Genomic DNA, 27,629 nt, shown 5'->3' on the forward strand with positions numbered 1-27,629 from the left:
TTTATATATACTCTTAACATTATAAATTTTTAATAAAAATATTATACTTGTTAGGCTGGGCGCTGTGGCTCACGCCTGTAATCTCACTGCTTTAGGAGGCCGAGGTGGGAGGATCGCTTGAGGCCAGGAGTTCAAGACCAGCCTGGCAACATAGTGGGACCCCATCTCTAAAAAAAATTTAAAAATTAGCTGGGCAAGGTGGCGTGCAACTGTAGTCCCAGCTACAGGAGGCTCAGGCGGGAGAATCACTTGAGCCCAAGAGTTCGAGGCTGCAGTGAACTATTATGATGCCATTGCACTCCAGCCTGACAAGAGAGAAGATCCAGAGTGAGATTTTGTCTCTAAAAAATAAATTGAAATAAAAATTATACTTCTTCATATTTTTGGGAGGTGTGTGTGTTTATGTGTTCATTCTGTTTTATAACTTACCCTTTTTCACTTTTGGAAAACTGTCTATGGTGGCATATCGAGATCTAATTCATTTTAATAACTATATTAGCTTGTCATTTGGATTTGTACTGTAATTTATTATCAGGCCCTTATTGATGGGCATATGGTTTGCATCCAAATTTTCACTATTGTGAATGGTGTACATAGATATTATTGTACATATATTTGTACTTTTGGGGGGTTTTCTAGAAAGGGAAATAATGGGTCAAAGTGTAGGAACATTGTGTTTTAAAAGATTTTGCCAAATCGCCCTCCAAAAACTTATGCCAGTTGATTGTCCCACCAATGGTTTCTGTGAATTCCCATTTCCCCACATCTTTACCAACAACTGATATTGTCATTGTAAAAATCTGTCTACCTTGAATGAGGCTGAACATCCTTTCATATCCTATATTCTTCTGTGAGTTATCTATTCGTATCCTTTGCCTATTATTGTAGTATACTTTGGGTCAGTGAATTCTCATTGGGCAATAATGATTAGCTTGCTTTAAAAAAGGCTTGGAAGGCTTTATACCAAGTTGCTAACAGTGAGTGAGATTATAGGAAATAAAGAGGATACTTTCATTTTTTATTTTATATTGTGCTGTACTGTTTGGATTTTTACAATGAACTTGCATTTCTTTTGTAATTAAAAAAATAATACAGAGGAAACAACAACAACAAGTACTAAATGTTTGCTCTGGAGTCCCATTGGCTAGAAATTCATGTTGGATGAGAGTTTTTATTGATCACAAGTTATTTTTTCATTTATATGCAAAAAACGTTTATTGAATGTCTCCTATTTAGCTGGCACTGTCCTAGGCACTTTCACAGATATTTCATCCCAATCCTCACAACAGCCCTGTGAGGTAGGAATTGGTCCCATTTTACAGAAGTCTTACGGGGCAGGAGATTATTGCTTGATAACTTCTATTTGCCACGTGTTTTCACTGGCTAGAGGTTCTTATTGGCTGGTGATTCACTGGTCAAGAGTTCTCATTGGCCAGGAGTTCCTATTTGTTGCTCTAAGATTCAAATAATCAAAATACTAGAATTTTTCCCCCACAGGAGTGACGGGACAGGTAGAGTAAGAGTGAAGGAAGGAGAGTCAGTGGATCTCTCCCTTCGAAGCACCATCTGAGTTTGTGTTGGTGGGGACAGGTGGATGGGATGGGGTGGTGGAAGAGTAGAAAATAGTGGTTATAAGTCTTCTCGCTTCCGCAGGATGAGCTTCCTCACAAGCGCTGTGATCTGGGGTCTGATCTCCTCCACTGACACAGTTGGGTCCCAAGCTCCTGCCACCTTTCCATCTGGGGCCACTAGATACTTCCAGAAGTTCCAGGTGGGCTCCTTCCCAGAAGTCTCTAGAGAAGAAGGAAGAATGAGAACAAAGTGTACTGCCCTGTGCACCCTCTCCTGGAATTCCATTATTGGTGTCCATCTTTCCCTTGTGGCAGTATAATTCTGAGGTCCAGTCCATACCCCAGACCACTTAAATCAGAATCTCTGAGGTTAAGACTCATGCATCAGTACTTTTCACAAGCTCGCCAGGAGATTCCGATATGGGGCCAAGGTTGAGAATGACTGCTTTAGGATTCTGTGAAGTGCTTGATAAAGCAGTATCAAATCCTCCTTTATTTATAAGCTCAAACTACTGAATAGTCTACACCCTTATTCTCTGATTAAATCTTAATGGTTTCCAAATGTTAGTCCATGGACTGGTTGCATCAGAATCATTGGGGGGCAAGAGGGCTTCTTCAGTAGGACTCAGGCTTAAGCATTTTTTAGAGCTCCCCAGGTGCTTCTAAAGCAAGGCCAGGTTTGATCTCTAACTATGGGAACTGAGAAGGAACTAATAAAAGCACACAGGAAAAAAGCAAACATTAATATTGACCCACAGAGCAAAACACAAATGTGCCTCCGTGAGGGATGTTTTGTTTGCTATACTCTTGTTTCTCATTTACCCTTTCGGGTGAATGGGTTTTCGGGTGGCGCTAGTGGCGGTGAGGGATACAAAGGTAACCAGAAGTGTGAGGTGAGAAAAGGCAAAAATGGAGCCTCCAAAGGAGGAGAAAGGCCACAGGGAGGAAACAGGACCCTAATGACAGGCATAGACCATGACCCATTTTGTGGCTCTGAGGCTTCTGGGGCTAGAGAAGGGATCTAGTTCTCAAATATTCAGATCTGGTATTTTAACTCAGAAGGTTTCCCATGGCCTGTAGACTTTGCCTCTGACTCAGGGCAGGAGATGCCTGTCAGTCACCTTGGTCAGCCCTGTCTAGGCACGTGGAGTCCCCTGTCTGTGCAGTGATCGCTCCATTGTAAGTCCATAAACTCAACTAATTCGCACAGACTAAAACGTGGGGCCCAGTCTCCTTCTAGGAGCCCCTGAATGTGGAAACAGGATCCCAGAAAAGTCCGCAAGAGTGACTCTGAAGGAGAACTTCAAGGCAGCAGGCGTGGAGATACTCTTAGGCAGGAATAGCCCTTAGCCAGTACCTGCCCCCACTCTCCTTAGAGATTAGTGCTGGAACGAAACATCAACCCACCTGAGAGTCAGGAAGGGGGAAGGGCCCCAGGTCGCCCAGCCAGCCAGTGGCTTCTGCTGCTCAGGGAACCACAACCTCAGCCACCTGAGGGAAAGTGAGGGGCTAAAGGGACCAGAACTCACCTGTCAGGTACTTGAAGGCAGGGTGGGCACCAGTGCCAGTGACGGCGACCTTACTAAACATGGGGAATGAGACACTGTAGGTGCGGCGGGCAAAGCTCTCAATCTCCTTGTTGCTGTCGGGCTCCTGTTGGCCAAACTGGTTGCAGGGAAAGGCAAGCACGTTGAAGTGGTGGGGACCCAGGTCCCGCTGCAGCTGCTGCAGGGCTCGGTAGTGCTGGTCTGTGAAGCCACACTGGCTAGCCACGTTCACTACCAGGGACACCTGCGTGGCAAAAACAAAACAAAACAAAGCCCAGACACATACACAAGTCAATGAGGAGGCATGCATGCACTTTTACATGCTCTGACGTGCCCACATATGTGACTCCCTCAATAATTAATGTTCTCACACATACAAGAACACTCTGTACACATATATAAATGTGTGTGCAAGGCCCTCACATATACATAAACACACGCACACAGGCACATATGAATCAAACATTGCAGGGGCTTACAGATGTGTGCACACATACACGAACATTTGTGAGCATAAGTACACAATACACATTAACGGGTATGCACATGCCCCACAACATAAGCATATATTAGCAAACATCTCATGTGCCCACAAACACACATAGCACATTAACAGAGAGAGGCATACACACTGGTGAGCACACATTGGGAAGTGACATGGGGAAGTAGAAAGGCAGACCTGGGTTCAATTTTTGGCTCAGTCACCTAGCACTTATCACTCCACACTCCACATAGTTGCCCGTGTATGTGTCAGTCTCCCTTCTAGAACGTGAACCTACTGAAGGCAGGAGCTATGTCCACTTCATCTCTGGGCCTGGCCTATGGAAAAATCTCAGTGTCAGCTGAATGAGTAAGTGTGCACACATACACAATATCACAGACACCTGCATGGGTACATAGACACAGGTTTTCTAGATAAAAAGATCCCCAGGACCCCGGGGCAATCCCTTTTTGTCCCCTTCCTCTCCAGCAAACAAATACCACTTTTTTTTTTTTTTTTGAGACAGAATCTCCCTCTGTTGCCTGGGCTAGAGTGCCGTGGTGTCAGCCTAGCTCACAGCAATCTCAAACTCCTGGGCTCTAGCGATCCTCCTGCCTCTCTGCCTCCTGAGTAGCTGGGACTACAGGTGTGTGCCACCACGCCTGGCTAATTTTTACTATTTTAGTAGAGACAGGGTCTTGCTCTTGCTCAGGCTGGTCTTGAACTCCTGACCTCAAGTGATTCTCCGGCCTCAACCTCTCAGAGTGCTAGGATTACAGGTGTGAGCTATCTTGCTTGGCCCAAATACCACTATTTTGATCCCTACACTAATCCCTAGATTTATTAGAGCCTTTAGGCAATAAATATCAAGCTGGCTGATGGAACTTGATTATAACATTGCAGTTAGAATTCTGGCACCTATCCTATGTTTTTAGCTTCTAGCTATACATTATTAAAGGATTTTTAAATACTACCCTTTGTCTGGGCAGCCTAGCCCCATCTTCCTGGCCACTTTTTGAAAAGAGCTGGGATTATACCAGCTGGCCCCATAAAGAGGGCCACCTCCCAGGGGCTGCCTGGAACACTGGACAGGCAAAAGCATAGATTCCTTAGGCTAGATAGGACTTCTCAGCCTCAGCCCTATTGACATTTGGGGCCAGATCATTCTTTGTTTTGTGGGGAGCTGTCCCGTTCATTCATTGTGGGATGTTTGGCAGCATAGCTGGCCTCTATTCACTAGATGCCTAGTCTTGATGATCAAAAATGTCTCCAGGTATTTCCAAATATTCCCTGGAGGGAAAAATCACTCCCAGTTGAGAACCACTGGTCTAGATGATTGAACCACTGAGCTGTAATTCCTGCACCCTACCCCCACCAGATGAGGAAGGACCCAGGCCCTGGGGCTATTAGAACAATCTCCCTAATTTGAGATCGGCACATACCATAATCTGCCTGGGGTGGTGGGAAACTGGGACTCCTAACTCCCTTCCCCATTTAGGGTTCTTCCTGTGTCTTCCCTGCTGGATCCCTGGGCAATGACAGCATTAAAGCTTGCTTATATTTAACCTTCATCTTGTGTATCTGCTCACTCTTTCAGAAGGGGGAAAAATCATGCTTCTAGTTCCATCCCTGAAACCAAAATGCTTGATCTTTAGACACCAAAACATAGATAGACACACCCAAATACACACAGTTAATTTACATACATACATATACAAGCACAGACACAAACTCAAATTTGTACATAGAAGCAAGCAAACAAACCATTCACACACACACACACACACACACACACACACACACACACACACACACTACACTCAGGCCTACCAGTACATGATCCCACATGGTAGGCAAGCACATTCCCAAGTGATCACCAATTTATCCATACTCCACACTGGTCTAAATGACTGTTGTCTCACTTAGCCTGAGGGCATAAGCTGTGCTGGTCTTGCTCATGGATATGTCACCAGGGCTGGACCCAGCGCAGGCATGTAGTAGGAGCCAGTAAATGTTTGCAGGTGAATGAATGAGCATATTGCCCAAGGAGTAGGCCTAGCTTGGGTTAACTAACAGCACCATTTACAGCTTCCCTGGACTGACTATTCCCTGGTTTCCCTCTAAACTTGACAAGTAAGGTCATGGACTCTGGAGCTGGATTGCCTGGGTTCAAATTCTAACTCTATTTCTTAACAGCTACGTGAACTTGTTCTATTTTTGACTTAGCACTTACTACTACTAGGAATGATCTTGTTTATTTCTCAGTTCCTTGCTTATTATCTCTCCCCTCCCTACCCCATATAAGCTCTATTGCAGTGGAAACTTATCTGTTTGGTTCACCAGTGTATCCCCAGGGCCTGGCCTAGTACCTAGGATACAGTAGGTGCTCCATAATGAACAACGAGTTAATGAGGAGCAGGTGCTAGCCCTGGTGAGCTCTCTGGTGAGCTGCACTGGAGAGACGGGGAGGCCTGAATGGGAATGAGCCCTGTTCTTCTTGTTTCTTTGTCCTGAGTCCCGGATGAGGTTCCTGCTGGGATCCACCAAACACAGGTACAGAGTACTCCACAGTTTACCAGGTCCTTCCATGCTGTCATCTCATCTGAAACTCACAACACCCTGAGGGACAGTCCGGACAGGAATCACTGACCCCGGGACTCCCAGCATAATTGAGAATTTCAAGGCTTACAGTGTACTTTCTTCACTAAAGATGGCCTTGTTCCCAGGAGAAGAATGTTGACAGCCATTTTTGTGTGGTTCAACCAAATCTGGGTGCTGGGCCCACCTTTCCATTAGATTTCAACTTCCCACCCTTCCCACACCAGACTCCCCACGTCCGTCCTGAATAGGCAGACCTGGAGGGTTTTTCATACACACAATGTAATATCTAAGTCTCTCAATGTAGTGTTCAAGGCCCCTCGTGGTCCCTCCCTGACCCTTCTAGCCTCATCTTCTACCACTCTGGGCCTCTGGCTTTATATACTTTTGAAGTCCTTCTCCCACCCCTCCACCACTGCTCTTGCTGTTTGGTTCTTAATCTTGTTAAAAATCTACGTTTGTTTCAAAGACTCAACCCAGACACACTTCCTCTCTAAGCTTAGATTCCTTCTTGGTAAGGAGGGGGCAATTAGCCTGGATGACTCTTGTATATCTCATCCTGAGCTGCCATCTAAGGAGTTTGCCTAGAAAGGACCACGGATGGAGCGGGGTTGGGGTTCTCTTCCAGGCTCTGTCGCTTTCCAGTGCTGTGTGGCCTTGTAAATGCCTTCCCTCTCTGAGCCTTAGTGTCCTCTCCAAAGGGTGATCCGCATAAGGTTCCCATACATCTAAAAGGATATCTCCCTCTGCGTTGCACATTCGTGTCCACAATGTTCTCAAATGGACTCAATATCGGCAACTCCCCGTGTTCCAGATGCGGAAACTGGGGATGGGAGAGGCAAAGGCGGCACGATGCTGCGGTTACTTTTTCCACCCGTGAATGGCAAAGGCTGGGCCTCCGGGCGAGATCCGGATCTCGCTGCCCAAAGGTGCTGGGGGCGCAGTCGGCGTAGACTTCTAGAGTTTCGGGTTTCCCTGCGCGCCGGGGCAGTGCCACGTAGTCGCGGGACAGACCAGGCGCGGGATCTGCGGGCGCGGGATCTGCGGGCGCGGAGCCGGGGGTGGGTGGGGGGCTGTCATGCCCGAGTGGGGGTGGGGAGCCAGGGCCAGGCTGCCGCGGCCGGAGCCCCTCGGAGCCACACCCAGCAGGGGCCCGGGCTGCCGGCGCCGCCCTCAGCCCTGCCGGGGCGACTCCGAGGCCCCGCGGCGGACGCTCACTCACCGAGCCGCGGTACTTCTCCAGCGACACCAGTTTGCCCCGGATGTTGACCGCCTTGAAGTCGTAGAAGTCCTGCTCCCGCTGCTCGCAGGCTGCGGCCCACAGCAGCAGCCACGCTGCCGCCAGTGCCGCCACCATGACTCGCTTCCGAGGTGGCGATATTGCGAGGGCAGGGACGAGGCGGGGGGACCGGCGTGGAGGGCGGGAGGGGGCGGCTCCGGCACTGCACGGCCCGCGAGGCAGGACGCGCCCCCTTGTTCTCCTGTGCCGGCGGTGGAATAGCTGGCACTGGACCTCAGTTTCCCCATATGTACTGCAGAAGCGCTGGACTCTGCCCTCATGCACCGGACTCCAGGGCCATGGTTTCAGGATTGTGACCACTGAGACCAGAATTTATTTCAGCGAGATTCCCTCTTGTTCCAGGATGCAGTGACTTGTAGGGAGAGGGAGGCAAAAATCTGGGTCTGAGAGCTCGGCTTCTAAGTAGGGCAGTGGCCTTAGCCTGACTTAGGCCGGTCACTCCACTACTCTGGGCCTCAGTTTCTCCCCGTTTGGTGCGGCTAGCCTCCCCTCCTGATCCTCCTGGTCAGTATGGAGTGCGAGTAATAGAAAATGGATGTGAAACACTTTGACGATTGAATGGTGCCTACAAAAGTTAGGTGAATGAATGAATGTTCCCCAAAAGTGAGGGCTTGGAGAAGCAGAAGAGAAGACCAAGGGCTTGTTGCAGGTTGGGTTCCTGGGAAGCAGATTCTGCGATGGAGATTGGAATGCAGAATATTTATGAGGGAGCACCCTTGGGATTGACACCTGTGGACGGGAGGGGAACAGGAGTGGCAGAGGGAGAAGGAGAGAGCTCCGTGCAGGCCCAAGGACAGTCTTGGCTGACCAGAGAGGGACTCTGGAGCTAGAGTGGCCCATCAGATGAGCTAAGGTGGCCAGGCCTTTATACCCCTGCCTTCATTGGCCTTTGGATGTGGGGCCATCTGGAAAGGGCTGTGACAAGGGCCAAGGTGGCCCTGTCTCTAGAGGAGCTGACAGTTAAAGGCTTTGTGCTGACAGCACTCCCAGCAGCTGAGGTCCCAAGTCTTCACTGATGGGGGATCTGGGCAGCACATCACAATGTCTCCCATGCTTAAAAAATCCCTACTGAGTCCATGAAATGCCATGCATGGGGCTGGGTGCTGACCCTGTGCTAGTCCTCCAGAAACTCACAGGCTGGTGTGAGGGAAACCAGGTAAACCGCAGATTTCATGTAATGTGGTAAGGGCTAATGCGCTCCTGTAGTCATTCAGCAAACACTTCTTGAGCACCTGTTCTATGCCAGGTTCTGCTTTAGGTGCCCCTTATGCAGTGACGAATAAGACAGGCATGGTCCCCATCTAGGGAGAGACAGGCATTAAATAATTCATATAGCTCTAAAATTACCGTTGTAGTAAGTACCACATAAACTAGCCTAGGGGATGGAGGAGGGCTTCCTAGAAGAGAGATTTGAGCTGAGCTCTGAAGAATGAGTAGAACTCAGCTAGGTTGAAGCAGGGAAGGAAGCAAGTGTAAATGTCCTGAGGGAGAGATTAACATGGTGCATTGAGAAACAAAGAAGGCTAATTTGGCTGGAGCAGAGAGAACAAAGGATGAGAGGGGATGGTAGAGAGGCTGGCAGAAGTGAGGTCATACAGAGCCTGGTAGCCACAGTAAAGATTATGGTCTTTAAACCAAGACATGAAGGTTCATTTTCTTTTTCTTTTTTTTTTTAAAGCAGGGAAATATCACAGTGAGTCTTAGGTTGTAGAAGGATCCCCCTGGCTGTTCTGTGGAGAGTGGATAGGAAAGGGCAGGAGCAGACGGGGGCCTGATGGTGGGGGAGAGGAAGCTCCAGGGCAGTTGCTACTTAGCCTGAGCACCCAGGGAAGGCCTCCTGGAATTGGTGACACCAGAGTCAAGTCTTGAAAGAGGAATGGGAATTCTCTATGTTGGGGAGGGGAAGGCAAAAATGTCAGACCGAGAGAGTGGTGTCTATGAAGACACGGAGTCGGAGAAAAGTGCTTGACTGTATGGAGTGAGAAAGGGTGCAGGGCAGATGAGGTTGGAAGGTCACCAGGGGCCGGATGGAGAAGGGCCTTGAGTGCTACGTCACTCTGTAGGCTGTAGCAAGCACAGACTTTGAAGCTGGGCACAAGATCACACAGTTCATAAGACTTGAACCCAGGCCTTCAGGTTTTGGACAATGGAATCTATCTGCACCACCAAAGTGGCCTTTCTCTTCAGGAGAGGACATTATCAGGAAGGCGGAGAACAGGGGAAAGGGTGCTCCAGGCAAGGGCCAAGGCATAAATGAAGTATCCCTGCCCTTCCTACTCCTTCTTCCCCTTCTCTTATGGGAGTCTTAAGCCTCTGAGGGGTCTCATACTATTAAATGGTCTTCTCTTCCCTGCTCTGCCTTGTGAAACTGCTGGTCTCCCTTCCTGCCATCTGTTCCTTTAACTCAGCTTTTACTGAAGTGTTCCAGTGACCAGGAGTTCCCAAATTCTACTTCATGTAACTTGGAGTTTTGCAGTTGGCCAAGCTATTTGATGTTAAGATCTAGATAGGTGAGCATTTTTATGAAGCACGGAAAAAATGTTAATAGTGAAATGTTTCTAAATTACAAATTTCTTTATTGAGCCCTTTTCTCTTCTATTCATGCTTCAAAACCCAGCTCAGATATCATCCCCTCCTCTGCCACTAACTTAATCATTCCCTCCTCTCTGCTGCTTTTGTAACTACTACATGTTTTGGTTAGTGGGCTGATAGTAATACTGTGTTTTCAGTTTTCATGGCTGTCTCCCCCACCAAGACTGTGAGCATCTCCAGGGGAGGCAGGCTTGTGTCTGAATCATCTTTGTGTCCTCCTGGCATGTACCAGACACTCAGGAAATACTCATTTTTCTTAAACTTTCTGGTGACTTCTATTATTTCTCTATGCTAGAATCTGATATGAAATGGTGTTGATTTTAGCCAACAGTGTGTACTTTGTCATTTTATTTTCAGTCCCCTACGAATTTTTGGTGTTTCAGAAAGAGCACAGTTATTTCCAAGTGGCCCATCTACACAAACAGGAGACCCACACACATGGACAAATACACAGTTCTCAGCGGAGCACCTGGAAGTGTTGGAGACTCACTCCTGGATCTCTGGTACTCCTTTTTCCTACAATAAGCTCAAAGAAGCTCTTTATGGGTATTTAAAATGCTCATTAATGTTTTGTTTATTCAATCAATTTTTGAGTACCTACCATGTACAATAAATAAAATAATATGTATTTTAAGGACTATTAATATAGTAATAAACAAGACAGACAAAAAAGGCACAAAAATTCTTGGACTTACATTCTAGTGGGGGGAACAAGGATAAAAACTAAAACTTATAATACAAAATGTATGGTACTTTATTTAGATGGTGATAAACAGGAGAGAGAGGTAGAGAGTGTGGTGGTAGGGTGGGGAGGGATTGCAATTTTAATTGAAATGATCAGGAAGCCTCCTTGAGAAATTGGTATTTGAGCAAAGACCTAAAGAAAGTCAGAAAGCAAACAATGGGGAAAAGTAGAAGAGCTTCCAAGTACAGGAACCAGCAAGTACAAAGGCCCTGAGGCAGGAACATGCACAATGTGTTTAATGAACAGCAAAGAGCCTAGTGTGGCTGGAGTGGAGTGAGTGAGGGGAAGAGTAGCAGGAGATGACCTCAGAGAGGTAAGGGATGGGTGGGCAGATACCACAGGGTCTCATTAAGCCACTGTAAAGGCTTTGGCTTTGACTCTGAGTGAGATGGGAAGCCATTAAATGGTTTTTAAGCAGGGAAAGGACATTTCTAGTTTGTTTTTTTTTTTATTTCAAAATATTACAGAGATACAAATGTTTTTGGTTACATGTATTGATTTTGTAATGCTTGTTATGAGTCAGGGTAATAGATGTGCCCATCACCCAAATAGTGTTCATTGTACCCATTAGGTAGGTTAGTTTATGTTTTAACAGAAATCATTCTGATGGCAGTACTGAAATGAGAGTAATCAGGAGGCTATTGCAGTAATCCACATGAGGGGACATGTGGGCAGTGGAGGTATTGGGAAGTAGTCAGACTGAATATATTTTCAAAGTAGAGGCAAAAGGATTTCCTGATAGGTGGGATGTAGGGTATTGAGAGAAAGAGAAGAGTTACAGATGACTTTTAAGATTTTTGACCAGAGCAACTGGGAGGATCAAGTTGCCATTGATTGAGATGAAGAAGCCTGCAAGGGCAACTGGTTTGGGATGAAAAAGCAAGAGCTCAGTTTTGGACATGTTAAGTTTGAGTTGCCTGTTAGCAGTGGTATGCTGATAAACGTTTAACAATTGGCTTTCCAGGAAAAAAAGGTGTGTGTATACACATAAGTTTATTATATAGTTTACTGATACAAATGATACATAGCACACAATTCACAAATAATATATAGTACTCCTTATTGTAAATTCCATATAGCCAATTTATTTTCACAGAATACTTCAATTTATTTTTGCCAAACTCCAGTATCTATAGCCAACCAATGGTTGCAATTACTGAACAAATGTGGTTCCAAGAATAATGTTGGTTGATATTGTTATTTACATTAATAGTAAGGTGAAAGTGAAACGATAGAGACATATGCCAGAATTATGACATAGTCAGTCAATCACACAAGTGGTTTCTTTGTGGAATCAGATATTAATTTTCTAATACAGGAAGAATATTTCCTCAAATTTTTGTGTTGTTCACAAGGTAATGGCTACAGACCCAGTACACTCTAAATTTAATCTGCATTATTAACATTTTTTCCATTACTTTCTTAAGTCTAGGCAATCAGCAAACAATAAATCAACCCCTGATAGGGAGCATTTGCCAATTTCTGTGGTGTAATACTCCCACCATGGTTGATTTTGAGCTACCAACATGATGTTATTGAACACGGAGTTAGGAAGAGATGTGAGTGTAGCACACCGTTAAATAGTATTTCCGTAATACGGATAGAATAGATGTAAATAAACTTGAGAGCATAAAGAATAATAAAAAATATTAGAACAACAGGCAGTTTAGGAGTTTTGAATATTATCTTTGTTTTAATATGATTTATTTAATTTTAAGCTCATATAATTTAATTTTTAGTAATGGCTATGGTTAGCAAGAGGCTCGCAAAAGTCCTGAAAACATAACAATTGACTCTAGGAGCTGGCTCCAGACGCTATTCCTATCTTTAGTTAGGTTCGATATATGAGTCTGGAATTGGAAGAGATCTAAAGCAGAGATAGATATACATTTGGGAGTGGACAGCACACAGAGTATTTAAAGCCATGATACGGATGATGATGGACAGTTGGTATAGAGAGAAAGGAGAACCAAGGACAGATGGCCCTTGGGACTCTAACATTCAGCATCAAGGAGATGAAGACATTAGGGAAATGAGAGGGAATCAGAAGAAGAGACTGAAAAAGAGTAGCCAGAGGAAGGACCAGAAACCCCAAAGAGTGCAGTATCATGGATGCCAAGTGACAAATTCGTTCCAGGATGGAGAGAGCAACTAACTGGTGAAATGCTACTGAGAAATCTAGGAAGATTAGGATTGAGAATTGAACACTGGATTTAGCAATTTGTCTTTTAGCCAACAAAGGGAATTAAACAAACAAAAACGTAATATGTTCATGCCTCTTTGCCATTGCTCATGCTGCTCCCTCTGTCCAAACTATTTTCCTTCCTTGTCCTTATAGCAAGTTCCCATACTGCTTTCAGGTTTTATCAGTCAGAGTCTCAAAAGGAAACAGATGGCACACTCAGATTAGGATAATTTGAAGGTTTATTTACAAAGGGAGTGGTTTCAAACATGTGGGTGGGGTGTAGGTGAAGACAGGGATAGTTTAGAAACCTATCTGAGCTATTGACACCTCTTGACCTGAATGGGCGAGAAGAGGGAGGAGACATAACAGAAACTAGAAAAAAAGTCCTGTACATCAATCCATCTTGAAAGGCACAGCTACTTTCAAAGGAGATTCACAGCCAGCCTAAGGCAAACTTGCAGGCAAGTAGCCAGGGAATTAAGTACCCAGCCCTCACTCTCTTCCCTCTCACCAATCTTCTTCAAGGTTGGCCTGTACCTAAGTGGAAGCCAGGGAGCAAAGGAGCCCCTTGATGTTGTCTGTACAGGTTAGTGTCCTGGACAGACAGTGGGGTGCACAGTGGATCTAAAGAGTCAAACAGAAGGTATCCAACCCACAAACCCAACTCAAAAAACAACTTTTCTCTGAGGCTTTTCTCAATCCCTTTAGGTAATTAGGTGCCCCTATTCTGTGCTTTCCTTTAGTGTAGCACTTATCCTCAACCCTGGCTGCCCCTTAAAATTACTTGGGGAGCTTTTGAAAAATTCTGATATCCAGACACCGCCCTAGACCAATTGAATTAGGAAGTCTGGTGATAGGGTCCCAGCACTATATGTTTTTAAAATATCGCAGGTGATTCTAAGGGGCAGCCAGGATTGAGAATCACTGCTGTGTTATTATTGCCTATCTACTTGTTTATTACCTTGAGGACTCTGTGAGCTCTTTGAGTGCAGGATCACGTATGAGTCAAACGTGTGTCTCTAACCCGCAGCATGGGACCTGATACAGGGCAAGTGCCTAGGACAGGAAAATTCACATTAAAGAGTATTATGATTTCAAGTTTTGTGTAATTTTATTATGATTGTGGTATATATAATCGTCCAGGGCATTGTTTTTTAAACTGTGAGTTGCAACCCATTAGTAGGTCATGGAATCAATTTAGTAGTTCAGACCAGCATGGAAAAAAAATTGAATAGAAAATGTCAGAGTGGGTCCTATATGGTAAGAGTTAGTGTAGTATTGTGAAACACACATGTGTGATCCAGAATGCAACGTAAACTATATTTCTACTGTGGATTTGATTCAAAATGCTGGAGATCCAATGACCTAGGACAAATAATATAACGTGTTTCTGTTTTGTTATCTTTAAAATGGGCATAGTAATAGCACCTCCTACTTCATGGCATTGTAATGAAGATTAGATGAGCTAACACATGTAAGTGCTTGGTGTCCAGTACAGAGTAAATAATCAACAGTAGCCATTAATATTGTGTAACAACAAAAACATTTTTAAAAAGTAGAATATAAAATTTTATTTATGCTGTGGTTACTGTTGTATAATGTCGTGTATGCAGATAGACAAGGCGATTTATCTTACTATATTAGATCAGTTATTATTGGTAAATGCTATGGCAATAAATAACCTTTTGCAAATAAGTACTGTACCCAACTTCTTTTCTTTTTTTGAGGCCAGGAATATCGTGCGGCCTGATTGGACTGGTGGAGGTGCTGCCTTAGATTCTATGTGAGGCTACATCCTATTAATATCTTTACTGCATCTGACAGTGCCCACAGGCTATCTCTGCACCTGCTCTTGGAAAATTAACACAGCTCTGTTTAGAGGCCCTGGGGGGAGGGACTCAGCAGGGCTTAGTTATTTAAGTATCTAAAGGACTTAGCACCATGCCTGGCACTCAATAAATGTGGGCTAAATTGAATTGAACTGTTGATAACAATTGTGTGTCCTTGATCGAGTCACTCTCACTCTCTGGACCAGAATTTCCTGTGTGTAAAAATAAGGGAGTTTGCATGGAAGGTTAGAGGTAGAAGGCATCTCTGATTTTACAAATGGGGAAACTGACAGCCAAATAGGAGAAGGGACTTGCTCAAGTTCAAACCACAAGTTGGAAGAGAGGCAGACAAAAGGTAACAGCTGAAGTCTCCTCACTCCATGGTAGAACACTTTGTATTGTCAAATACAGTATCAGTATTGTCTTTTCAATCCAATTCTATTAATATAATCCTAGGGAACAGTTAGAAACAACAAACTAAAGATACACATAGCAGCAGAGATAAATCTTGAAAAATATAATGTGACATCTAAAAGTAAAATACAGCATGAGATTATAACCCAGTACCATTTATATAAATGTAAAATATGTGCACACAAAATTAAAATGCATGTTTTGCAAGAACAATATAAATGGAGACAATAAACACATTAGAAGTCTTGTCTGTATGGGTGAGGAGAGGAAAAGGGAGAAAAGAAAATAAATAAGTAAATAAAACAAGAGAGAGGCCCTTAAGGTCAAAGAATACAGTGTGCCATGAACTGAGAAATACACTTAACTCAACTCTGCACCTGAAGCCAAAATATAAAATATATTATATATTTTATATTATATAATATTTATATAATAACAAGCTGTGCTTTCTCATGGCTTTTATTTCTATCAGTATGTGTAAAGGAAAGCAGATAGGTTCTGTCACTGATTTCTAAAAATCCTCTCCTCCTCTCCTTGGCCTCTACCCTCCTTTAGGCCTCAGCTTCTCTCACCCAGACTCCTGGAGCAGCTTTCTCCTTGGTCTCCCTACCTCTATCTTGCCCCATTCAATCCAGTGCAATTTTCCACTGAGCAACCAGAATAATCTTTGTCACGCAAAAATCTGACCATGTTACTTCTTTGTTTAAATACCCTTCAAATAAGAAAAGAAAAAAGAGGAAAAAAAAAGAAGAAGAAAAAAGAAAAGAACCCTTCCTCCAAACAAAAAACAAACAAAAATACCCTTCAGTCACTTAGTTTTGACCAAATAACCTATACGGCATAGGGCAGTGGTCAAGCACACTGGAACTGGCTGCCTGGGTGTGTAGCCCGGTTCTGCCAATTTCTGTGAAATTTTAAGCCAGTTAACCCCACTGTACCTCTATTTTCTAATCTGTAAAATAGGAATAATAATAGCACCCACCTCAGTGTGTGGTTGGTGGATTAAATTAAAACATGTTTTAATGTCATAAACATTTAGTTGTTATTATTTTTATTCCAGATCCTCCACAGTTTGAGTCTCAAACCCTCCAGCCTCATTTCCTGCCTCTTCCTCCCTATTTCTGATGCTTGAAAGGCCCTGTTTCCTCTTCTCTGCCTTGTAGACTCCCACTTGATTTGCAATCCCTTCCTCTGGGAAGCCTTGCTTTAGGCCCCTTGCCACAGATGGGGTGCAGTTGATGGGGAGCCCTCTCTTGTACTCCCAGACCCCTGTGTATTTATCATGCCGTGTCATAAATTTGTCTTTGAGTGTCTGTTTGCCTAATACACCGTACCTGGCATATGATATGTATTCAATAAATATTTATTTTAAAAAATCTTCTATTGACATATAATATGCATACAGCAAAGTTAAGATATCATAAGCATACAGCCTTGATAAACATTTGCAAACTGAATGTGCCATGTAACCTGCACCCAGATCCGTGAAGAGAGTACTTTCAGGACTCCAGAAGCCTTCCTCATGCCATTTCCAGCCACTGCCTCCCAAGCCCCCAATCCCAATTTCTGACAGCATAGATTAGTTTTGCCTGTTTTTGTACTTTGTCTAAATGGAATCATATGTACCCTTTTCTATTTGGCTTCTTTCACTCCTCATATGTTTCACTCGTCAATATTCCATATTTGTGTGCATAATTACAGATCGTTGATCCTCATGCTGTGTGTATACTATTAAATTGTGTGAATACACTACAACTTGTTTATCCATTCTACTGTTAATGGGCAGTCAATAAATATTTCTCGAACGAATGAAGAAATCTGCCCATCCTCCTACATTGTGAGTTTTTTGAGGAAAGAGGGTTTTATTCATCTATAAATCTCCAGTATCTAGCATGGGGCCTGGCACTTGGTGGGAGCCCACTGAGTATCTGAGGAATGAACTGCTGTATGACTCCCCCGAGCCTTTGTAATTAAACTGGTCATTTCCTTATCCTCGGAGGGGCCCCAGCTTCAGATCCCTGGGTGATGCAGGTGAGTTGCTAGGCAACAGCATGAGGTTGGCTCTGGGGTCACAGTGGAGAGTGTGCTGGCCGAGGCCAGCCTGATGGTAATTGGAAACACTTCTATTCAGCAGCCTCTGGTTTCTCCCCTCCAGCCCATCCCCCCAACAGCTGCAGGAGGGATTGTTCTAAAACAGACATCAGATCACTGCACTCCCCTGTTCCAAAACCACCTGGCTCTCAGTGAGGAAACTGAGGTTCAGAGAGTTGAAATAACTTGCCCAAAGTCCGTACAACAAGTAAAATACAGAGTTAAACCCAGGTTTGTCTGTTTCTAAAACCTAAGTTCTTTCCAATATTTTGATTTGGAAAAGTTGAATTTGGGGTGCCCACTGGTGGAGAGAAGCAGGCTGGAGTCTGTTGTGGTTACATTGCTGCTCTCCCTGTCAAAGCTGTCTGTGGGGTAGGTGCTCCAGTAACAAACAGGAGCCTGCAGGATAGGAGACCAGGTCCCCATGGGAGAAGACATGAACTTGAAGGTTCCCTTCAATTTGGTATCTGAAATTTGGGATCTGGGGTTTCGACTGGTGGGCCTTGATCCGGAGTGGCAGCACGAGAACCTCAGAGCCTCTATGCCCGACCTCACTTATCCCAGAAAGGCACAACAGAGCCATAAGCACTTGACCAAGACTGCAGAAACAGAGGAGGGTCATAAGGAAAGGATTCCAGGACAAGGGGACATTTGAACAATGAGTAGGAGATGGCTAGGTAGAGACAAGGGGAATGTGATGGAGGCAGGTGGTGGCTGGTTGTGGCTGGGCCTGGTGGCTCACGCCTATAATCCCAGCACTTTGGGAGGCCAAGGCAGGAGGATTGCTTGAGGCCAGGAGTTTGAGACCAGCCTGGGCAACATAGTGAGACCCTCATCTCTTAAAAAAAAAAATAGCTTGGCATAGTGGTGTGAACCTGTAGTCTCAACTAGTCGGGAAGCTGAAGTGGGAGGATCCCTTGAGCCCAGGAGTTCAAGGTTACGATGAGCTAATATTACCATGGCACTCCAGCCTGGGCTACAGAGCAATACTCTGTCTCTAAAAAAATAAAAATAAATGGCTGGGCCAGGCGCGGTGGCTCACGCCTGTAATCCTAGCACTCTGGGAGGCCGAGGCGGGTGGATTGCTTGAGGTCAGGAGTTCGAGACCAGCCTGAGCAAGAGCGAGACCCCGTCTCTATTAAAAATAGAAAGAAATTATCTGGACAACTGAAAAAATATATATAGAAAAAATTAGCCGGGCATGGTGGCGCATGCCTATAGTCCCAGCTACTCGGGAGGCTGAGGCAGAAGGATCACTTGAGCCCAGGACTTTGAGATTGCTGTGAGCTAGGCTGACGCCACGGCACTCTACCTCGGGCAACAGAGTGAGACTCTGTCTCAAAAAAAATAAATGGCTGGTGGTGTGGGTCAGGAGAGATTTAATAATCTGGTTGAAGCGTACTTTCCTAGGTGAAATTACAGTTCTTTCAGGCGTTTGTTCATTCATTTATTTGTCCCATAAATATTTCTTGAAAGCCACGTACCCTATGCCTCAACAACAATGAACTTCTCACTGCTTTTCATACAGTGAACGAAAACTCTATTCCCCTTCCAACTTTCGCATGCATACATGGTTTCTGTGGGAAGCCATGGCAGTAAGTCTGTAGTAGTCTGGATGGAGAAAGAGCAAGTAAAGGAAGGTCTCCAGGAGAAAGTGTCACTCAAGCTGATACCAGAAAGAAGTGTAGTTTTAACCAGGTCAGGAAGGGGGAACAGGGAACCGGTCTAAGTAGAGATACAATATGTGTAAAGGCTCAGAGGCAAGACAGCATGGTGCATTTGACAATTAGAAGCTTCTTGTGGCAAATTCTTACACATTCTTTACGTCTCCATTCAAACATGACCCCTCTTCCTTCGTGCATCCATCCGCCATTGTCCCGGGGAGACTTCCATTCTCTCCTGTTCCCTGAAGCCTTACAATGTCTTTTCTTTTGAAAATTAAAAAAATTTTTTTAGAGATGAGGGCCTCGCCATATCACCAGGGCACGAGTAATCATGTGGCCTCAGCCTCCCGAGTGGCTGGGACTATAGGCGCCAGCCACCATACCTAGCCCTGGAATGTCTTTTCTTAGAGAATTATATTGTCAATTTATCTGAGGTAATATTTTGTTTATATTTGTCAGCCTCCTAAAGACCGTAAGTTCCTTGAAAGCAGGGAATTATGTCTGATTCTGCTTTGCAAGATCAACTAATAAATAGTGAACACTCAATAAATATTGTCAAATGACTTAATAAATGAACAAACCATTCATGTGTCTTTCTCCTCCACTGAACGAGTTGTTCAAAGGCAAGAATCCTAATTTGTCTCTAAGAAATCTCTGGCTTTTCAGCATAGTGGAGAGTGCATAGGCTTTCAGAGACAGACTAAGGGTAAATCTCAGTTGAACCACATACTAGCTGTGTGACCTTGAGTAAGTTGCTTATCCTTCCTTGCCTTTTGTTTCCCAGTGGTCCAGAGGAGCAATAGTTCCAACTTCACAGGGTTGCTATGAGGGTTGAATGAGAAAATATATATAAATTGCCTCGCACTACCTGACACATAGTGCTGGTTGAATGAATGGTTAGAGGAGTGATCCTGCAGTGGCTGAAGAGAAGATAAAGGAGAAGGTAACCCCAGGTAGGGAGTGGGGATGGATTCTGCTCCTTATGCCACTTGCTGGCATACGGCTATGAACAGATTGATAACCCAGAACCACAACGTTCCTCCCGTCAGACTATTATTAGTATAACTTGCTGTCTAGACTCTGGCTTCTTGCCACCCAGACCATGTGTCCAGAGCAAGTCTGAGGTCATCACACTCTTTGAACATTGTGCATTGCCCAAGAAGTTCTTCAGCCTTCTCCTCACTAGGTCTCCATTTCCTCTCTTTTCCCATAGCCCAAGGAAAAAGAAAAGATAATTCCCCTCTATCTCCAGATAAGGAGGTTTTCCCCTCATCACTCTGGGAGAAGACTAAAGAGCTTCTCTCTTCCCACTCAGAGAGCCCAAATTACAATTTAGAACCCATTAACAATGTTGTGTGCTCAGTCCCCCTCAGACTTTCCCACTTTCCCCATCCTTTCATTCACTCCCTTGTACCAGCTGCGAGTACCAGTCTGTTTTCTTCCCAGACTGGGAGCCCTTGGAGAGCAAGGACCAGGATGGAATCCTACTCCTGGCTCCTCAGTGCCTGGCACACGGGGAGCAGTTCTCATCAACCATATGTGGAGTTGAAATATAAGGAAGTCTGACCAATACATTCAGGGTGCTTACAGACTATTTCAACTCAAAGACATCCCGTTAAAAAAAAAAAATCTTGTTTCCTGGTAGGAATTTTCTATTTGAGTCCAGTGACTTGGTTTATTGAAAGACCTTGAAGTGCTGTTGATCTGAGCCAAAGAAGGTTCAGAAAGACTTTCCTTGGCAGAGACTCAAACTCTTCTTTCTATTATGTTAGTTTCTTTAAACAAAAAAGGATTTAAAAATCTTCTAAAATTGATTCTCTTGTAAACACTCAAGGAAAGAACGTCTGTCCTGTGGCTGGGCACTGATTGACTCTAAGAATAAAGTAGAGGTCACTTAATTGTAAAGACATGAAATGTCCGACACTTTCCACGTACATATTTCTTGTAATTGGCAATAATTTCCCCCTCCCCCACCTCCTGATTGAGAGACAGCTCACTTCCTATTAGAAGAAAACCAGATCACTAACCTGGGAACCTGAGTCCGGGAAAGAGTTTATTTTACCAGAGCATGCTTCCAGAGGGAGCGGAAAGCAGGAAACCTGCGTTTTCTCTCTCTTTCAGTCCACCTGGTACCTGGACTTATCACTGTGCTTGTGATTGGTCTCAGCTTCCCCCCCCTCCCGCCCTTGGGACACTTTACAGCCTTCGAAATATTTCGGCAGATGTTTCCTGTGGAAAATATTCCACAGGGCTGCCCTCTGTTATATGGGTTTCTGGTAGAAGTATCAAAGGTTTGAGACTAGGCCCCATATGGAGATGTTAGGAGGTATATTGTACTTGTAAGGGATCTGTTGTAATATTAGAAAATTCCCTTTAAGAAATTTCCTTACATTGCCAACAATTAAAACCTCTTCTTTTCTTCGGCCAGCAAACTTTGGAATTTTTCAAACTCTTGGCCCTACCACTTATTAACTGTAGAGTTTTGGACAAGTTACTTAACCTCTCTGGAACTCAATTTCCTTTTCTGGAAAAAAGTTCCCACCTCTAAGGGTTGTGATGAGGTAGGGAGAGGAGGTATGTGAAATCCTGGCACATAGTAATTACTCATAAATTATAACTATTATTCATGTTATACCATTGAACCAAAGGCTCAGCTCTGCTCAGTTTCTGAGCCAATACTGACCAAAAAAAGGGCAGCCTGCCTCCCCTCTAATAGCAAGTAGGGCCAAGAATTAGACCTGGTTTTTGATACACCAGGTGTGAACCCTGGTTCAGTTTGTACAACTGGCCTTCAGCTGAAATTCTCCCACTTAATACACCTGCCCCATGATTGTCAATCTGTGTAATTCCTCCTGATGCTAACCCAGGTAGGGAGCAGGGATGGATTCTGCTCCATATGCCACTGGCTGGCATATGGCTGTGAACAGATTGATAACCCAGAACCACAGTGTTCTTCCCATTAGACTCTTATCAGTATCACTTGCTGCCTAGACTCTGGCTTCTTACTGCCCGAACCCATATATCCAGAGCATGTCTGAGTTCATCACACTCTTTGAACATTGTACATTGTCCAAGAAGTTCTTCAGCCTTCTCTTCACTAGGTCTCCACTTCCTCTCTTTTCCCCTAGCCCAAGGAATAAAGAAGAGAGGGATTAACATTTATTAGATGATAGGCATCTTTATATATAATTTCTTACTTAATTTAATCCTAATGACTCCATGAAATAGGTATTATCTTTCATCTTTGTTTTACAGATGAGAAAACTGAAGCTCAGAAAGGCTAAGTAATTTGCCCAGAACCACATATTGAGCAAGTGATGGGGTGAGATTTTGAACCCGTCTCTGCTGCTGAAGTCCAGGATGTCTCCATAGTAGCCTACATGTTCATTCTAAGACCCTCAGTCTTGAGGCCCCTATAAACACTTTCACTGGGGTTAGGGAATCCCCCCAGGCTTCCATTCTTACCTTCTGCTTTGCACCTCCAAGTCCATTGCTTTCCTAGGTTCCTGCTTGGCTTCACATCTTGCCTCTTCCTCCTTGTCTTGCCCATTTGCATACAGTGATCTTGTTGCAATGGCTGCTTTGTGACTGACCAGGAATAATTTATTCATCCATTGATTCAATCATTAAATTCAGGCAGGGTTTGTATTAGTCTGCTGGGGCTGCCGTAACAAAATATCACAGACAGTGTGGCCTAAAAAACAGAAATTAATCTTCTCACGGTTCCGGAGGCTGGAAGTCCAAGATCAAGGTGTTGGCAGGTTTGGTTTCTTCCATGGCCTCTCTTCTTGGTTCGCAGGTGGCCTCCTTCTGCTGCCTCTTCATGTGATCATCCCTCTGTGCATGTGCACCCCTGGTGTCTCTTTGTGTGTCCAAATTTCCTCTTCTTGTAAGGACACCAGTCAGACAGGATTAAGGCCCACCCTGACACCTCTTTTTAACGTAATTACTTCTTTAAAGGCCCTATGTTCAAATATAGTCACATTCCGAGCTATTAGAAGGTTAGGGCTTCAACATATGAATTTTGGGTTGGAAGTGGACACAATTCATACCATAACAGAGTTCTAAGTAGTAGGCAACAGAAACTGACTCTTGCTGATTCCAACAGAAAAATTTATTAAAAGGGCATGGAGGATTTCAGAGAATTAAAGGGAAGCCTTGGAAAACAGGCTGGCATGAGAGAGGCAAGGCAGTGAGTACTCAGCCCACAACCCAAATCATACCACCAAACTAGTCTGGTGAGATTGACTGCTATGAACATTGACATTGCCCCCTCTGGATCCTGCATGTTGTCACTGCTCCCTGGAAATTCTGTATGCCAGCTGCTGCTCCCATTGTGACATAAGAATGGATTCCACCCGGGCCTGTAATCCCAGAGACTCATGATTCTGAGGCGGCAGGATCACTTGAGCCTAGGAGTTGGAGGCTGCAGTGAGCTATGATTGTGCCACCCACTGCGCTACAGCCTGGTGACAAAGCAAGACCCTGTCTCTAAAAAAAAAAAAAAAAAAAAAAAAAGAATGGAGGATTCTCAATGGTCACCAGCTTCTGATTCAAAGTTTTGGGCGGATGCATCTGATTGTAGGATACATGATTACCTGTAAGGGAGGCTGGGAAAACAAGCATCTTGTGTTTTCTGCTTCTATTTTAGGCTTTCTGCCTTTCACAAAGACTCATAAGGAGTCTCCCAACATAGAACAGAGGTTCAGATGTGGGGCACTGAAAATTACAAGTGTCCCTTACACTCAACAAATAGTTATTGAACTTGTATTATCATGTCTTGAGATTACAAAGGTGACCAAGACAAAGCATCTGCCTTCAAGTGTTCCAAGTCTGGTATGGTGGTAGACAGATGAGTAAATGGACAATTTCAAAGCCCTGTGATAATGGCCATGACGGAGGAAAGGAGAGGGGGCTGTGGGATTACAGAGAAGAGAAACTGACTATCATGGGGGATCAGGAGACATCAGGGAAGGTATTCTGCAAAAATGACACCTGAGACCTGAAGGACAAAGGAGTGTAGTCAACTAAGAATTACATCATCTCTCCCCCTATCCCAGGCGCCTGTTCTCAAAGCCTCCAATATGAAGCACTTTGCTTGGTACCTGGCATCAAACCCAGAGTTGTACATATCATTGGCCAGGTACCCCAGCCTCCTGATATGAGGATAGAGACTAGGCACAGGTTTCTACAATACAGAGACATACTCCCATATGCACTGAATATATTCCTTCTTTCATTAATATTTCCAGGCACTTTAGGAAGTTTCTAGAACTACCCAGCCCTGTGCTAGGCAAGATTAGGAGATGGGGGGCGGGGGGGAAAGCAAAGCCATGGCTTATGCTCTCTTAAAGAGTTTACAGTTTGAGCCAGGTGTGGTGGCACATGCCTGTAGTCCCAGCTACTTGGGTAGAATCTCTTGAGGCCAGGAGTTCAAGGCTTTAGTGTGCTATGATCATGCCTGTGAATAGCCACTACACTCCAGCCTGGGCTACACAGCAAGACCTCATCTCTTAAAAAAAAAGAGAGTTTGCAATCTGGCTGTTTTTCCTTCTTATAGATAACTTGCATTTTCTGCTTGAAGAAATAATTCTTTGTCTTCGAAGTTCAGTAATAACCAAGATTAATCTGTCTTTTGATAATATTGCTGGAGAATTTATTTTTTACCTGTAATTTGCTGAGTAATCCCAGGAAAAGCCTTGTCACTCTCTGGGCCTCATTTTTCTTAACTGTTCAATGAGGGGAATACTGATTCCTTTCAGTTTTGTCAATCCCATACTTCCCTGATTGGATTCATGAATGAGTAAGCAGGTAGTTTTAATTTTATATGGGCCATTAGCGAAAAGATGTGTAAAAACTGTGTTTGAAGAACTGCTTATGGCAGCTGTAGCAGGACTTCAAGTTCTCGAGGGAGGCTGGACTGCAATAACTACCTTCAATTCAAGGTTCTTTTCCATCCCAGAATTGAATCTATGACAATGACGCCTTGGTATGTTTCTGTGATTGGGGGCCCAGTTGACTAAAATCTGATGTCCCACAGAAGTTTGGAGTAGAAATGTATCATTGAGCCCTTCTAAACCAGTGCTGTCATTGTACACATTGGCAACTGGATGCTCAGACAAGGCGTATAACTTGTTCAAGGTCACACGGTGAGTTAGTGGCACAGCAAGGACAGGAATTCAGACTTTCTAATTCCCAATCTATACTTTTCCCTCAGCAGTGTAGTATGATAATGAGACTAAAAACATAGATCCAGATCCAGGGTAAGCCCATGATCTGGACACTGCCTTGCCACAATCAACTGATGCCAGTGGGTCATCTGTCTTTTCAGTGCGAGTCTCTGGACACTTCAAGTGGGGGTGGGGGAGAAGAATAAAAGTGGACAGATACCCTCCTCTTTCATTAACTCTGTTCTGATGCAGTTATACAGCATGCAAGTATCATTCACAAAGAACCATGACCAGAGGAATAGGGTGGTTGGACATTCAATAAAACTCTCTTACTGTGTTCCTCAAAAGAGAGGGTCACCCTATGAATGTGACAGTTACAATGTCCCTAGAGTGAGAGCTGGGCAACCAACTTTCCTTTTTCCAACTGCCTACTACCTACAAATAACTGTGAGTGACTAACAATAATCTTTACAATTGGCAGCTCTATGGCTCTTAGAAATAATACAGAGGATGAATCATAGGAAAGACTACTATTAAAATAATTGTTAAAATGAACAATTAGAATTATATATATCAATATGGTTAAATTTAGAAATCAAATGTCAAACAAAAAATATCAGGTTGCAGAAAAATATTTATAGTATGAAACTATGTATATAAACATGCTAAGTCTCAGTATCAACCCATGTTTTAAAAATATATATGCACAAATACATATAGAAATAAATATAGATGTGTATGTATATGTGGCTTAGTACACATACAACTATTTCCTAGCTCTGTCTCTTGAGGGCCTAGAAGCAGTGGTATCCCAGTAGCAATGATCACATCTAGTGCCCAGATCTTGGTTTCCAAATATCAGTCTTCAATAGAAAGAATCAGGGCTCCCTGGAGAAGTGATTGATTCCAGGGATGAGGCAAGGAAAATACAAGATGAGCCTGGAGCATCTTGTGCGAGGATGGGAACATGTCAAAAAGATACAGAAGCCAGAGGCTGGCCATGGTGGCTCACACCTGTAATCCTAGCACTCTGGGAGGCCCAGGCAAGAGGATTGCTTGAGTTTAGGAGTTCAAGAACAGCCTGAGCAAGAGTGAGACCCCATCTCTACAAAAAATAGAAAAATTAGCACGCACTCGTAGTACCAGCTACTTGGGAGGCTGAGGCAGGAGGATGGCTTGAGCTCAGGAATTTGAGGTTGCAGTGAGCTATGATGATGCCACTGCACTCTAGCCGGGGTGACAGAGTGAGACTCTGTCTCAAGGAAAAAAAAAAAAGTAAAAAGATACAGAAGCCAATCCAGAAGAGCTCCTAATGGCCAAAGCTGAAATAATTTGAGCAACAAAATAATCATAGAATTAGATTATAATCCAAAGAATGAAATAAATAACATTGAGTCTTTACAGATATAAATAAATGATCGAATAAATAAACAGGGAGAAGGAACAACTTTTCCCTACAAAAGAATTTCAATTAGTAAAAATAGAAGGGTCAGAGGAGGAGAGAGAGAAAAAAGAAAAAAAAACACAGAAGGGGGCTGGGAGCAGTGGTTCATGCCAGTAATCCCAGCACTTTGGGAGGCCAAGGCGGGAGGATTGCTTGAGGCCCAGGGTTCGAGACCAGCCTGAGCAAGAGTGAGATCCTGTCTCTACAAAAAAATAGAAAAATTAGCCAGGCATGGTGGCATGTGCCTTCAGTCCCAGCTACTCGGGAGGCTGAGGCAGGAGGATTGCTTGAGCATAGGAGTTCAAGGGTGCATTGAGCTATATGCCATTACACTCCAGCCTGGGTGAAGGAGCAAAACCCTGTCTCTAAAAAAAAAAAGTAGGAATTAGGGAATTAGAAAATCATCACCTTTAGAGTAGAACGGTACTAATTGCAGCAGGCAAGATCCACCAATGAATGCTAAAACTAGTGGATGAAAGTTCTGAAAGTTTAAAGAAAAATAGGATATTTGTATAGCTTCAAATTCTGTCTCCTCCAATATTATTTTTGCAAAAAGAAAAATAATAAATTTACAGTGGAGAAAACTAGAAGCCCTGTATTAACCAAGTGATCAAGGTTAATATCACAACTAGTAAAACATACAGACATAGCGTACTCCCTGAAATGATGCACTGAAAAGGGCACACAGCTTCTGCGGTATTTCCCACCCAAATCCACAGTCTCAATCTAGTCGCGAGAAAACATCAGACAAATCCAAATTGAGGAACATTCTACAAAATACCTGACCAGTACTGTTCAAAAGTGTCAAGGCAGGGCATGGTGACCCATGCCTATAATCCCAGCATTTTGGGAGGCCAAGGTGGCAGTTTTCAAGACCAGCCTGGGCAACATAGTGAGCCTCCGTCTCTACAAAATATTTTTGTAAAAATTAGGTGGGTGTGGTGGTGCACACCTGTAGTCCTAGCACTCTGGGAGGCGAAGGCGGAAGAATTGCTTGA

The 27,629-nt window shown here is 44.1% G+C and overlaps 1 protein-coding gene across 1 annotated transcript; it reads right to left on the reverse strand.

Annotated features, from left to right (window-relative positions):
* Window positions 1-1,001: 1,001 nt before the first annotated feature.
* On the reverse strand, window positions 1,002-7,587 carry GPX7 (glutathione peroxidase 7). The gene is made up of 3 exons (XM_012639394.1): window positions 7,420-7,587; window positions 3,101-3,362; window positions 1,002-1,793 (listed from the first exon to the last, which is right to left on the reverse strand). The coding sequence occupies exons 1-3, from the start codon at window positions 7,552-7,554 to the stop codon at window positions 1,630-1,632; spliced, it is 561 nt and encodes a 186-aa protein (XP_012494848.1). The 5' UTR covers window positions 7,555-7,587; the 3' UTR covers window positions 1,002-1,629.
* Window positions 7,588-27,629: the final 20,042 nt, after the last annotated feature.

The sequence above is a fragment of the Propithecus coquereli genome, unplaced genomic scaffold, assembly GCF_000956105.1.
Source record: "Propithecus coquereli isolate 6110/MARCELLA unplaced genomic scaffold, Pcoq_1.0 Scaffold14, whole genome shotgun sequence".
NCBI lineage: Eukaryota > Metazoa > Chordata > Mammalia > Primates > Indriidae > Propithecus > Propithecus coquereli.